The sequence below is a fragment of the Eublepharis macularius genome, chromosome 16, assembly GCF_028583425.1.
Source record: "Eublepharis macularius isolate TG4126 chromosome 16, MPM_Emac_v1.0, whole genome shotgun sequence".
Taxonomy (NCBI): domain Eukaryota; kingdom Metazoa; phylum Chordata; class Lepidosauria; order Squamata; family Eublepharidae; genus Eublepharis; species Eublepharis macularius.
In genome coordinates this window covers 5,005,826-5,020,863 of record NC_072805.1, presented here as the reverse complement: position 1 = coordinate 5,020,863, position 15,038 = coordinate 5,005,826, and the positions used below count along the sequence as shown (strand labels likewise).

The 15,038-nt window shown below is 43.4% G+C and overlaps 1 protein-coding gene across 1 annotated transcript in view; it reads right to left on the bottom strand.

The window, feature by feature from the left end:
• Positions 1-288: 288 nt before the first annotated feature.
• Positions 289-15,038, bottom strand: part of FBLN1 (fibulin 1) — a 106,591-nt gene continuing 91,841 nt past the window's right edge. Inside the window, exons 16-17 of the mRNA XM_055000501.1 lie at positions 10,718-10,849; positions 289-691 (exon numbers count right to left, since the gene is read on the bottom strand). Of these exons, the coding sequence (XP_054856476.1) occupies positions 552-691; positions 10,718-10,849 (272 nt within the window). The 3' untranslated portion in view covers positions 289-551. The remainder of the gene's footprint in view (positions 692-10,717; positions 10,850-15,038) is intronic.

The window sequence follows — 15,038 nt, the reverse complement described above, 5'->3', positions numbered from 1 at the left end:
GAAACTCCATAAAACAACCACCTTATTGTAGAAGAATACATGGATTATAATGTAGCTTAAGAGAGAAAGTTTAAAATTCCCTTTGGAGTCAATTATGACCCCAAATTGATAGGAGAGTTAAGTGACTTCCTGATTTTTATAGCAGAAAAGTTAATCTCATAGGCAATCAAGGTATTCTAAAAAGAGAGAAGGAGTAAAGACGAAGGCAGGCATGGCTGATCTGGCAGAAGGCTGAATGCAGCCCCTGTCCCAAAGACCTCTAGAAAACCTTTAGCAAACTGTAGGATGTCAGGCAACCAGACATTTATTTTATTTATACCATCAAAACAATCCAACTAGATAGGACTACAAGATAATATTCCATGCTAGTTCTATTTTAGAAAGTTTGGTATTTATCCTTTATTTAAACAATAAACCAGATATGGTCTTTGAAAAGAAAGATACTTGGTCTTAGAACATCCGCATAAAACATACAAACAATACATCAGTTTTCAGAGTTTGCAGTGGTGTTACTCTTTGTAGTTCTTCTGCTTGGATCAAAAGTGGTGCAATCAGAACCAGTATTCTGAAACAAACATGTGCACGTTGACAATGTTGCGGTGGGAAACAACACCTCCTATAACGTAGTTCATTTCTAGCTTGAGGGTGGCATAGAAAGGGCCAATGATGGGCTTCACCTGGCGAACCACACCTAGGATTTAGGGAAGGGGGAAAAAATCAAGATGAAAGCCCCAGAGACGGTTACAAATCTCCTATATTTTTTTAAAGTATTTCCCAAAAATATTTATTACAGCTCCCAAAACACAGGATGCCTTATCTCTCCCTTCCATCAAACCCAACTCAAAACCTACCACTTCCACAAAGACTTTGGTAGCAAGCCTAAGTAGATCTACTCAGAAATAAGACTTATTTTACTCATTGGAGTTTACTCCCAGGAAGGACACAGATTTGAGTTTTGGTTATGCCGCACCTGTATTATATAAATAATAATAACAATAAAATAACAATACCACATTTAAAGTTGGCCACTGCCTTTATGCTATCCATGCATATGGTGTGTCACTGCACCGACAAAGGAAAGAGGCAAGTTACAGTCCAGAAGACCATTGAGGAGGGCAGTAGCTCATGCTTTGCCTGAATAAAGTCCCCGTTTCAATCTCCAGTATCTCCAGTTTTAAAAAGGATTAGCTAATAGGTAATGAGAAAAATCTCTTTGCCCAACACCCCAGAGAGCCATTTCCAGATACAGCAGTCACGGCAGCCTCAGTATATCAATGGCGCGACTCCATATAAGACAACTTCATGTGAGCATTGAGACTGAAGGCAAAGCCAATATCAAGAGGGTAACATATGACATTTTCATGCTACCAAGTTTTGCTCTGTCCTAGAAAAAGAACATGAACTAGAAAGAGAAACAGAAACAAAGCCATCTGCCAAACAGCACAAAGGGGAGAAAACCCTATGAAATAAAGCGGAAGGGGGGGAAAGCCTAGAGCAGGATTTCCATGAAAGCAGAGAAACATATTGCAACGGTTTGCTGAGAGAGTGGAAAAAGGAAATACCCCACATTGTGGTTAAACCAATGCTAAAAGTCAAAGAAAGGCCAGTGCACATATACAGTATTTACTCCAACGTAACACAAAGTTTCCCCCCCCAGGTATGTCACCAAAGAAAGGGGGTCGTCTTATGTTTACAATTATGTCTAATAATAATTGTGTGTGTGTCTGTGCAAAACATTTTAAGGGGGTTGCCTTACACTGAGGGTCATCTTTCTTTCAAGTAAATATGCTAGTTTTAAAGCAGAGAAACAACCCAGTTTCTTGTGAAAAAGATAAGAACAGTTCCCAAGATTACAAAAAATAAAAAGGCCAATCCCTGCAGCCACCAGAGGCCACCCCTGCAACGTCCCACTCCTTCCTGTCCTTAGTCTGTTTCAAGCTGCTGACATCTCCCCCTCCCCACAATTTTGCATATTCAAGCAATGCAGACCTGCCCTATCCCTACTGGAGCTGGTTGAGCTCCTTCTTCATGCCTGCTCAGAGAGCAGAACCACAAGTGACAAAAGGCACAGATTGGACACTTGTCAGCTTCCCTCAAGTTTTGATGGGAAATGTAGGCGCCCTGGTCTCGCAGCTTCGCTCTCTGACTGCTGTCCAATGGACTTTTCAACTGTCACTTGTCCAACATTCCGCCAAGCTACCTACATTTCCCGCCAAAACTGGAGGGAAGCTGACAAGTGTCCAACCTGTGCCTTTTGTCACTTGTGGTTCTGCAACACTCCATGGTCCCATTCTCTCACCCTTTCATCTTGGTCACTCTCAACACAGAAAAGGGAAAGAGCAAAGGGGCATCACTGGTCCCTGTCTCTCGCATTTTCTCTTGCAGTCTTTTCCTGCATCCTTTCCTGACAAGACTCACCTCAGACCTCACCAGTGGTGCCAACAAGGTGGTGGTGGTTGCCATGGGAGCTCTGGCAAGGCCCCTTGCTGCCACTGGCTCTCCACTGTGAACTCTTCCTTCACATTTAAACAGCTAGCCCGCCCCTGCCCTGGTCAAAAAGACATTGTGAATTGAAGTAGCCACAAATCTAAAAGACTTGTTTGCCAGAGGTGATGATGGGATGAGTGTAGACACCAGTAACACAACTGCCTCCGACTCGTGGGGGAAGACTGCTGTCAACTGTCTCCATCCTGCAGCTCTTTAATGCTTCTCTGTTTTATTTGTTTGTTTGTTTATCTACATGTTTTTGATGACACATTTATGTATTTTTGACAATGTTGTCTGAAGTGGACAACAAAACAGGACAACAAAAGGTTGCACTCAGATTCAAAACTCCTGCTGAGCTGAACTCAGTTTGGTATAGAGTTCCTTCTTTCAGTTATTGGAATCCCAGCAGTGGCTTTTGATTTGGAAGGAAATATACAGTTTAAGGAAGGATTATTTGATATGTAACCCATTTAGATCTTAGCTGAGATCATGTTTCAAAAGCAGGGAGTTCAACAGGCTTTGCGGAATTCCAGAAGAATTCTCCTAGCAGTTCCCTAAGAACATATTGGCTCAGGATCTGATAGGAGAGATAAATATTTGCTTATGCTGACTGTCAGCATCCCTTCCGCCAGTACTGTGATGACCTTAGTGCTCGATCCTATTTAACTGCCAACTAATATCTTCACCATGCAGTTAAAAAGCGAGCTTTCCACCACATTCATTTTGCTTGCCCTATTTCATGGATGCTCTTTAGGCATGCTTTCCAGTCCCTAAAATGTTACATTAGAGGATTCATCTTCTTGGACCACTTGCTCTGACTTGTAAAGCTGACCTATATTGGCAGTAACCGGAACTGGAGTGCGGGGGGGGGGGGGGCGTCTCACTTCACAAGCCTTTTGGACTGCCTGAGAAAGGACCAATCCAACTCCATCATATGGACCCCAGCCCACAATCGGGCCTTTCAGCTTCTCAGGAGCCCACTGCCCAGCTCTCCGGGTCTATGGAACCCCAATTTTGTACAATCCTTCCTACTCCAGATGGATGCGTCTGGGTGGGGAGCAGCTGCCGTCCTGTCCCAGAAAATCAACAGCCAGGAACATCTGGTCATGGGTTGCCCTCGGCGAAAATGGTCACATGGCTGGTGGCCCCGCCCCCTGATCTCCAGACAGAGGGGAGTTGAGATTGCCCTCCGCGCTGCTCAGCGGCGCGGAGGGCAAGCTAAACTCCCCTCTGTCTGGAGATCAGGGGGCGGGGCCACCAGCCATGTGACCATTTTCAAGATGTTCCGGAACTCCGTTCCCCCGCGTTCCAGCTGAAAAAAAGCCCTGGGGCCCTCCAGTATTACTTAACCAGCAATCTGTTTACACTGGTCACTGATCACGCACTCCTACTCTGGCTGTCACAAATAAAGGACCACGACCCGTGAGCCCTAAGATGGTGCCTCTCTCTCTCTTAACTTTCTCTTTCATAACAAAGTACCAGGCTGGATACTTATACATCAATGCCAACTCCTTGGCCAGGATGCATGAGGAATCCCACCCCCAAGAGAAAGCCCTGGAAGGAGGGGTGCCTGGGAGCAGCCTCCTGGAGCACCCCGGACTGAGCATCCCCACCCGCCATTCAGCCACCCTCCCCAGATGCCACCAACTCTGTCCCTGACTCACCTGCAGGCTCCAGAGAATGGCCAGCCTGGGGAACAGGCAGCTAACTGTTGTCCCACCTGCCACAGCCCTTACGAGCCCAACAGCAAGCAAACAACGTCCTCACAAGGCAGCCATGCAGCCCAGTCATATGGCAACCATGTGATCACTTCATTGGCTAAGGGGAAGCCCTGAGGCCCACGCAGAAGCCAGCCCCTGTTCTGAACACAGAAACGATGCAGGGCAAACAGGCTAGCAAGAGCTGATCCTACCCTGCCCCTGGCTCCTTGCTGAAGGCCCACCCAGTTCCTACCACTGCTCTAAAGGCTAGTCAATGGCCAAGACTGCCAGGGTCAGCCACACGCCCAGCCAAGGGTGCAATTTCCCCCAGGTGGTCCTCCAGCCACTAGCCCTTGGATTGGCCCATGCCCTGGGGGTGGGCATAGGGGGGTGGAGCTGGGGGTGATGGGGGAAGATAAAAGGGGGGCTGTTGGAACAGGCCCAGAGAGACAGAGGAAGGTTAGAGCACAATCCTCCAGGGAACAATGGTGGCTTCAGGGTACTTAATGACATTGCTTACTTGGTCAACAGACCTTGAGCAATGCCAGCCACACTATTAAAAAAATCATTATAAAATAGCCAGACATTAACTGCACTTAAAATCCTTTGAACTGAATAACAAGCCAAAAATTTGGCTACAGCCAGTGTAAATCCTAAGTCCAAACCTTCTAGAAGAATTTTTACCTTGTCTGGTATTGCCAACCCTTCGTTATCACTGGAGAAATCCACACATCCCCAATGCCACAAAAAATATTGCATTCCAGTAAACAATGCTCCAAAATTTCCATCAGTTCAAGTTGCAAAGTTGCAAAGTTTATCAGAATATGGAATCCTTTGCATTTGACCTTACATTACTTGAGAAGGAATAGAATTTAGTCTTGCAAGCATAAATGCTATCCTATATCGTGGAACAGTTTAAAAATCTAAGTATGGTAAAGGCACCTCTGGATAGGATAATCCAAGAGATAAATGAGAGTATACCCTACAGACTCTCTGCACAGTACTCAAAAGATCCAAAGTGTACAAGCATTTGTTCACCAAAGAACGTGCTGCTAACGTTCCCATTCATACTAACTCACTGTAGTTAAGTCTAGTCTCTATTAATTTTCTCTTTGGAGTGGTATATAAATCAGATTTTAATGGACAGAGACACCCATTAGCTTCTGTGGCAAATAGCATTTTCAACCAGAGCCCAAGCCCGCACTTCAAGAGATGGCAGGCCCAGTTCTGCCCTTAGAGAGACATCAGCCACACGACTGGCGCACCTGTGATCTTCTGCAAAAATAATAGCGAAAGGAAATCGAATGTCTCTCTGCAGGTCTCAGTTCAGACTGGAGTTCTGTAAAGAAGCTGGCCGCTTACTTTTGCATTAAAAACTGAAATAAGAGCAGGGACAAATTGACCACCTTTATTATGGAAAAAACATATTATGGCCTTTGTTGCAACCAAAGCTCGGTTAAGAGCATTCTTAAGGCAGGCCCCCAAGCCAAATTAGCTTGAAAATAGACTCCTAAATAACAAAACCAAGTAATTTGCTTTGCAGGTTTCCCTTTAACTTGCCAATTATATTTCTATATATGATTAGATTTAGAGAATACCATAACCTTAGATTTCCCACGGTTTATAGTCAACCCTTCTGCATTGCAATATTCTGGAAAGACTTTCAACAAATGCCGAAGGCCCACAGGAGACCTAGCTAGCAAAAGTGTGTCGTCTTAGTAGAATAACACTGATATCAGGGTATCAGCTAACAACAGTGTATGAAATTTAGTTTCTCAAAAAATGTTCCATATAATTTATATACAAATTAAACAATAATGGGGCTAATGAGCATCCTTGTTGAACGCTTTTCTGTAGAGAAAGAATTGGACAAACGGCCTTCCAAACTGTAACGAACCTGAGCTGAAGCAGAATCATATAACTTCTTTATTAACCACAGCAGTCTTTGATCAATCAAAGATTTCCCTTGTTTGTCCTATAAACGGTCTCTTGGAATTGAATCAAGGGCCACCTGCAAGTCCATAAAAGCCATATATTCTCAGCACTGATGTATATATTTCCTGGTTAAGTGATATAAAACTAAACCATAATCTATTGTAGACCTTCCAGTAACAAAGCCTGTTTGCTCAGGGCCTAGGATCTTTTCAGAAGTCACCAAATCTAATAATTTTTGTAGTAACAAGGAAGCATAAAGTTTTACTAATGAAGACAAAAGGCTAATTGGATGGTAATTAGTGGGATTTTCCCTATTATCTTTTTTATGGATAGGGACCAGGGCTTTTTTTCAGCTGGAATGCGGTGGAATGGAGTTCCGGAACCTCTTGAAAATGGTCACATGGCTGGTGGCCCCGCCCCCTGATCTCCAGATCAAGGGAAGTTTAGATTGACCTCCACGCCGCTGCACAGAGGGCAATCTAAACTCGCCTCTGTCTGGAGATCAGGGGGCGGGGCCACCAGCCATGTGACCATTTTCTCCGAGGGCAGCCCACTGAGTTCCACCACCTCTTTCCCCAGAAAAAAAGCCCTGATAGGGACTATAATCGCATGTCTCCAACCACTTAGAATTATACCAGTTTCATTTATCCCTGAAAAAACGAGCCAAAATAGAACTCCACTAAGCAATATTACACTGGTACAGCTTAATAGGGATCAAATCTGGATCAGGCTGTTTTCCTGTTTTCATTTTGCTGAGTTCTTCCGTTTCTTCAGGCAAAACCTTAGGCCAAAGAGGTTATCGCTCAGGATTTTCTTCCATATGATTAATGGGTGCTGCTGAGAAAGGAGTTTGAAATTGATGGGAGTTGTTAGGGGGTGTTCACCAAACAATACCAATGGAAGAGAAAAACAGGAGAGGTCTAAAGAAGCTGTCCTTATGCCTCATGCAAGACTGCTGAGCCCTTGGGCTGGGTGAAGAGGAGGTCATCCAGGTCAAGCTACTGAGCAATGGGGAAGTTTTCCTAATCACCCCCCCCCCCACACACACACACACACACACATCATTCTTGCAGGCTTTCATCCTGGAGCTTATTCCTTGTTCTGGGGGAAAAATAAGGGCTATATACTGCTGCAAGGAAGGTAAATAAATTTATATTTATATAACATCTCTCATAAAACAAAATCTTCCTCTGATTATTTAGCTGCTGTTTTCAGAAATATGTCTATTTCAAACTTGCATGAACAAGTTCTGTTTTAGCACTGATCTTTACTTTTTGCTTCATAAATTATGAAAATAGCTCCTGTTTCTTTAGTCTGGGCAGTTTTCCGAGTTACTAGCGCCACCTTCTGGCCTAACTGTATAGATCATCTCATGTTACAAGTGAGAGCAATTTTTTTAGTCTTAAAGGTGCTACTGGACTCTTTTTGATTTTCCAAGCACATCATCTTTTCAGAGTTTAAATATAGACTGCTATTGTTGGGGGGGGGGGGAGATTGTGGGGAGTGCCCTCAAGTCATAGCACAGATATTTAAGGTTTTTTTTTTTTTAAATGGAACATGTTTTGGCTTCCCCTGGGCTTAGACCAGCAGTCACGGGAGGAGTTGTTGGGGGGGGGGGATGTGAATTTCCTGCTTTGTGCTAGTTGACCCTTGAGATCCCTTCCTGCTCTAAGTTTCTATGTTTCATAAGCTGCTCTATATACACAGATATAGAAGTTTGAAACAGTGGAACTCCCCTCTTCTGAATTTCACAGAAGCAACCAGCCCAACTCTGCTACCAAGAGTAGCTTACACACTGATAGTATATTTGACGGAGTATATGTTTAAAAGAAATAGAACATGTTTAAAGTAAGAGACACTGTGATCCTTGCTATATACTAAGCTATATGGTTATGCTTTATTGACACGATATATACCATATGGATAGAATGCTTGATAGAGTCTATGTAAAAGAATCAGAATGTGCTTAGAGTAAGAGAGATTATGATTTATAGAGGGTAGGAAAATGTAAATGAAATAGATTTAAGCAATAAGAAGGGTTAAGGGTTGGAAAGCTGTTGGAAGTCAATAGGGAGGGGGGAAGAAAAGGGTGGGGGACAGAGGGGGGGAAATGGGATTATATGTGTTAAATTTGAAAATTCTTTTCTTTTTTCCACTCACCAATAAAATTTTATTTAAAAAAAAAAGAGTAGCTTACACACTGAAGATCTTGTTGTCTTTAAGGTGCCACTGGACCCAAATCTTGCTGTTCAGTGAGAAGGTTTATTTATTTACACCGGGCAATTTGCAAAAAAGTAGGCGGAGTTACAAATAGTGGTCACCTTTCCACCACTAGCAATCGCCCCTCACAATAGCAGTCATGGGATATATTCTAAGTCATACTCTTAAGTTCTTCTTACCAGGATGGCAGACCTCAACAGGCCTGGCTCAGGTTGCCAACTCTGGACTGGGAAATTCCTTGGAGGTGTGTGTGGATCCTCTGGAGCATAGGGTTAAGTAGGGGAAGAACCTCAGTGGGGTATAATGCCATATAGGGTTCACCCTCCAAATCAGCCATTTTCTCCATGGGAACTAATCTTTATGGTCTGGAGACCAGTTCTAATTCTGAGAGATCTCCAGGCCCCAGCTGGAGGTTGGCAAGCCCAGGCCTGGCCAGCAGTGTGTGTCCTAACTATACCTATTAGCCTAGAACTGCTTTGAGAAGAGAAAGAGACAGCAGCACTTTCAGAGGAAGCTCAACATCCAGGGGTCCCAGGCTGGGGGTGAGGGCTCGAGAATCTAATCTATGGCCTCCCGAGAGTTATATTTAAGCCAGATGAATGGATGTGGAGCACAAGAGTTAAATTTCTGACATTAAAAAGGAAGTGAAAAATCATATCCTGGTTAAGTCTTGACTAATCAAGCTATTGTTACCCACCAGTTTTTGCTGCTTAGCAATAGTACAAGACTCCTATAGACACCTAGCATCTTATGACATCAGCAAACATGGGGGGAAAGCCATGCAAAGATGCTCCCCCTCCCTGCTTTCTGATTCAGAGCGCAGGTGCCAGGAGGCCAGGGGAAGAAGAAACCTCGATCAGACTCACAGTGTGGCCAGGAAAAAGGAGGCTAGCTAAAATGGATAGAATGCAAAGCAAGCTCTTCAGGTACCCTTTGCAAGAAGGCTCGTCTTCAAGGCAACCATCTTGACTAGCAAAGACAGCCACATAAAGAAGAGGAAAAAGGATATTTGTTAGAGAAGACTGAAAGGGCTTCTAGGACACTTCTTAGCCCGATCTAGTCTCTTCCCTGAGTTAATTAAAATGGCAAAATTCATCTCCTGGGCAGGAGCACAACCTATTGTGTCTGAATGGTCTCCTGCTACAAGTCAACTACAGCCTCAACCAGTTCCTGTAGATGAAGTATTTTTTTAAAAAAAAAATTATTGGATGGGTCATTATACAAATATAAAAACATACACAGTTAACTTTCCATCATATTGTAATACCCCCCACCCTTCCCCCACCCTTTTCTGTTGACTTCCGACAGTTTTCCATTCCCTTTATTACCTCTTAAATAAAACCTTAACCAAGCTAAACTATATATAGATGAAGTCTTTTTTCCTTGATGCTTGGAACTAGCAGATAATTTAATTTGATGCCAAGAGCTATTACAGGATACCGCCCCCCCCCCCCGCCCCCACAAACACACCAAAGGTGGGGAATTTAGCCATAAAAGGCGGGTCAGGTTTTTCCATCTAAGCCTATTTTCCATCTAAGCCTATTTTTCCATCTAAGCTTCTGGTTCCTACCATGGAGATGGATGGGAAGAGTCGATTCTCCTGGACTCCCAGTGGCTTTTGGTAAGATCAATCATGGTATCTTTCTGGACCTCCTTTTGGGGTTAGGACTGGGAAGCTCTGTTCTGCACTGGTTTCAGTCATGTCTGGCTTAATTTAAGGACCACCTACCCTCATATAACCCTACATGACCACAGTAGTTCTCTTCTAGGGCCCTGCTTCAGCTGTTCCCGCCCCCTCCCCACACACACACACCACCATCTGAGGCTAAGAAAAAGCCTTATTGTTCGTGGCACCAAAATGGTGGAATTCTCTCTGCAGAAAGATTCATCTATGCCCCTCTATTCATTGTCTTCTGCCAGTAGATGAAAACTTTTTTGTTTTGCCAGGCATTCCCTCACTGACCCATCTTCCCATTTATGTGTTTTGTTTAATTGCTTTTAATTCTTATATCTGTGTGTATGTGTGTATATTTATTTTCTATGTGTGTGTGGTCATTTACTGCCTTGGGGACCTTACATGGGGTGAAAGGGGGCATATAAATAAACAGTGTCTGCTTTTGTCTCTTGCAAAGACCCTATCTGGACATCTGGGTTCTCCAGCTCCTATCAGCTCCTCCACTTTGCCAAGCCCCCCCCCAAGTCTCCAAACCCCCTCCTTGCATTTTCTTTCACAATAATATTTATTGTAAATCACAACCATGGCTGTCTTGAGCCAAGAGGCATACATTTTAAAATAAATAAATAAATATAACAAATAAACTTGATTATATGCTTAGTGTTCAGTAAGAGTAGCAAAAAGAAGCAAGTTTTCTCACCCACAGTCATGCCATCCATGTAGCGTTTGACGATGTCAAATGAATCCCGCAGATTTCCCTCTGTGATGTCAAAGATGATGTCTGCCTGGTTGGCGGGATAGGCGGGGGTGATGGCACGAAGGAAAATAATCTCTGAAGGGAAAGACAGCAACAGAAAATGACTGAAATTTGGGCTGTGCAACCAGTTTCAGTGCTTGCCAATCTGACTTAAGGAGAACAGTGCCAAAGAAACAACATCTTGTCTTCTCTTTCATGAGATCTGGTGCGGGGAGGGGTGGCAATGGGAACCAGGAAACATTGGCCAAGTTGCCACTTGAGTGCTGTGGAACCGGTTCTTTTAGAACTTTGCCATCTCACCTGAATCTTGCACAGCAGCCTCAAATCTGTTGTTGTTACAGCCCACAGGGGGATTTGTGTGAGAAAGCCTGTGGCCAAGAGGGCAATTTCCCCTTCTTCCCCTCAGCCAGCTGTACCATCAGTTCTGCCACCACCAAAGGCAAGTCTGGGCAACAGTGTGCCTGTGTGTGTGTATAGAGTAAAGATGCCCTCAGTTTCCCCAGTTCCTCTTGACACAGTCTACTTTCTTAAAAAGCAAAAGATCTTTATTCCACCGCAACCCAGATATACTACAGAGCACAGAAACACAGAGGGAAGAATATCACAACACAAAGACTGTACCAGAGCTTAGAAATAAATATAAAACATTCCAGCTAGATTAACATGAGAGTTACAGATGTTATCTCAGCATCGCAAACAGAAGGATGGGTGCAAAACTCCTCTGTGAGCATAGGCAATAGGCAAATAGGCAAATGTTCCTCTGTTCTTAATGTTCTTGGTCTAAAATGAACGTGGCTTGCACCCCACTCAGTAGGTGTACAGATCTTTCAAAGCTTTCTCTTGATGGATGGTCTTTCTTCTCTTCCAATCCAGGGTTCGGAATTGTATTCCTCATGGGACCTAGGCATGTCTTCCTCCAAATATATCAGGCTGCTTGCAGTCCTGGTTTTATTGTCAATCACAGGTTACAGAAACAGCCATTATCTTGCCCTTCCTGGCAGCTTGGACAAATAGCTATCTGCTGGTAGAAAACTCCATTCGGTCGGCATTTGAGCCTTTTATTACCCTCCTTTCCTGAGAAAGAGAGTCCTTTCCAGAAATCTAATTTCCTGGGGTATAATTTCAGGCATCTTACACCTCTCAGACACAACAGTTCTCCTCTCCCCTCCAGAAAGCAATATTGGAAAAGTCCGCATGGTATGAATATCATGCTATAATTTAATGCCGTGAAAACATTTTTCTACAGCAATAGCTTTCTTATGCAGATGGAACTCATGTGATGTTTATATTGTAACTAGGGGTGTGCATGCCCCCAAAATTTGGGTTTCCTGCTTTGGGTTTACCTGAAGCGGGGGGGGGGGGAATCCAGAATTACCAGAATCCCGACTTCCAGTTTGGGATTCATGGAGGTCTGACGCAGCTCCATTCGCGGAGCTGACCGGACTGCCGTTTTAAGCGGCCGGCGGGGGAAAAATAGCCCGCGGCCGACTGCTCTCAGACGGAGAGCAGGCAAAGAACGCTCAAGACCCTAGGGTGTGTTAGATCTCGGACGAGGGGGGGCTCTGCACCACGGGTCCCCTCCCAATCCTTGAGGTCCCACCCTGCGACAGGTCGGCTACAATCTCTGCGGCAGTTCTGGGGCCAATTCGGCTGGCATAAGACCTACATACCCAAGCTTCGATTGGGGGAAGAAACGGAGAGGAGAAGTTAAAATCGAAACAGCGATTACAACCCGAGAAAAGCGAATGAGAAGGTAAAGATCACTATCTTCTGATACGGGACAGATTGATAAAAGTAGAGAGGAATAAAAGTAGATTTTCAAACTGCAACAGGCTAATGATAAAGAGGGGAAGATTCGGCAAGAGTTGTATTTGAAAAGAGACTAAGTTTAAAGAAGTTATTAAAGGAATTGGACTATTGTTTTGAATACTTGCGGTTATGGAGCTGTGAGAAAAAGATACCATCGCGAGACCTACTGTGGGAAGTCGGGAGACAGGAAGTGCGTAATAACAATAGAGTTGCTGGAGAGAAGCGGCCCTTGCTGGAGGGCAGGAAGAAGGGAATCACCATCTTTGAAAGGGGAAGGGTCGCGGCCTCAGCGGAAAAGGAAGTAGGCCATCTTGGATTACAAAATCATAGAGAAACCATAGAGAAAAGACGCCCGACATTTTGGACTCTTTAAAATTTAATTTCTGCAAGAAGACCGGGACATTTGAAATAAAAATACATTAAATCTTACGCCACGGAGCTAAGGAAGAGAGCGGACTCGTGGGAGCGAGCCAAAGCAAGCCCCACGATGTCGAAAAAAGAGTGGCAATCGGCAATAGAAAACCTGGACAAAAAACTTTTAGAAGTGATTAAAGAACTTAAGGACACGAAATTGGAGTTGATTAAAGAGGTTAAACAGACAGTAAAATCGGAGCTGTCAGAAGTGAAGAAAGGTATGGAAAAAATACAAAATGAATTACAAGGAACGCAGCAGAGAGTTAAAGCAGTAGAAGGCGCGATGGAGAATTTAGCAGACACGCAACAAACAGAGATGAGACTGATGAGGGGAAGAATGGCGGTTGCGGAAAGTAGACACATGGAGAAGCAGCTGAGATTTCGCGGCTTGCCGGAAGTGGAAGGAAAGACAGCGCAAGAACAGATGACTGAGGTGTTAGCTGAATACCTGGGGAAGGAGGAGGAGGAAGTTGTGGCTATCCTTGATGTGGCATATCGCGTAAACTCGAGAATTGCAACCCAGAGGAAATTACCAAGAGATGTGATTGTGCAGTTTACGACACGAAATATGAAAGAGAAGATTGTGACTAAACAGTTTCAAGATCCATTGGAGATTGATGGCAAGACAATTATCATAATGAAGGAATTACCTAGATCAGTGTTACTAGATCGGAAAAAATATAAAGTGCTAATCCAGATGTTGAAGGACATGAAAATTAGGTACAGATGGGAGCTTCCAGAAGGTGTGTCCTTTGAATTTGGAGGGGCCAAAAAGCGCATTAGATCTGAGCAAGAGATGGAGCGATTTATAAGGGACAATGAAAAAGACTTACCAACAAGATTATGAGTATGGAGTGTAAAGTTTTATCTTGGAATGTAAATGGACTAAATTCACCGAACAAGAGAAAAAATATTTTCCACTGGCTATTAAAACAAAAATGTGACATTGTTTGTTTGCAAGAGACCCATATTCGAAAGCAGGATGTAAAATATTTAAAATTGGGAAAATTGGGCAAGGAATTTGTAGCGGCCTCCAACAAGAAAAAAAGAGGAGTGGTGTTGTATATAAAGGAGGAGCTACAGCCAAAATTTGTAATGAAAGATGTGGAAGCCAGATTTATAGCAGTGGAATGTACCTGGGACTTAAAGAGAGTGTTGGTAGTCGGAGTTTATGCACCTAACGGTGCAAAAGAAAGCTTCTTTGAGGATTTGAGGAAGCAACTAGATGATCTTTCATACGACCAGATAATTCTTGCTGGAGACTTCAATGGAGTGACAAACTTGGAATTAGATAAAAAGACAATAACGGCACAAAAGAAAAGAGGACTATTACCAAAGCTCTTTTTTGAGTTGATACAACAGGAGACTCTAGAAGATGTATGGAGAAGAGAACATCCTAAAAGTAGACAATTTACTTTTTATTCTGCAAGGCACTGTACACTATCAAGAATTGATATGATCTGGGCCTCAAAAGACTTAGCGTTATGGACTAAGGAGGTAGAAATAATGCCGATGGTAGGCTCAGATCACAATCCAATTATGTGGAAATTAGGGAAAAGGAGAAAAAGGAAAGCATGGAGAATAAATGAGGACTTGCTACAGGAAGGAGAGAATATGGAGATGTTGAGAAGAGAGACAAAGTTCTTCATACAATACAACGTGAATAAAGAAGTACCAACTGATAAAGTTTGGGACGCTTATAAGGCTGTTATAAGGGGCATACTAATGGACTTAAATGGTAGAGCAAGAAAAAAGAAAGAGGAGAAAAGACAAGAGATCGAGGAGAAAATAAAAGCCAAAGAAATACAGTTAAAAAAGAGACCAGGGAAAAAGAAATTATATCAGGAAATTAAAATACTTCAAGCACAGTTAACAGCAATGAATAATAAAGAATTGGAGTGGAACCTTAAAAGATTGAATCAGAAAGCGTTTGAAGGTGCAAATAAACCTGGGAAGAATCTGGCATGGCAATTGAAGAAGAGAAGGGAAAAGAAAATAATAAATAAAATCTGCGAAGACAATAAAACGTATTTGGAACAGA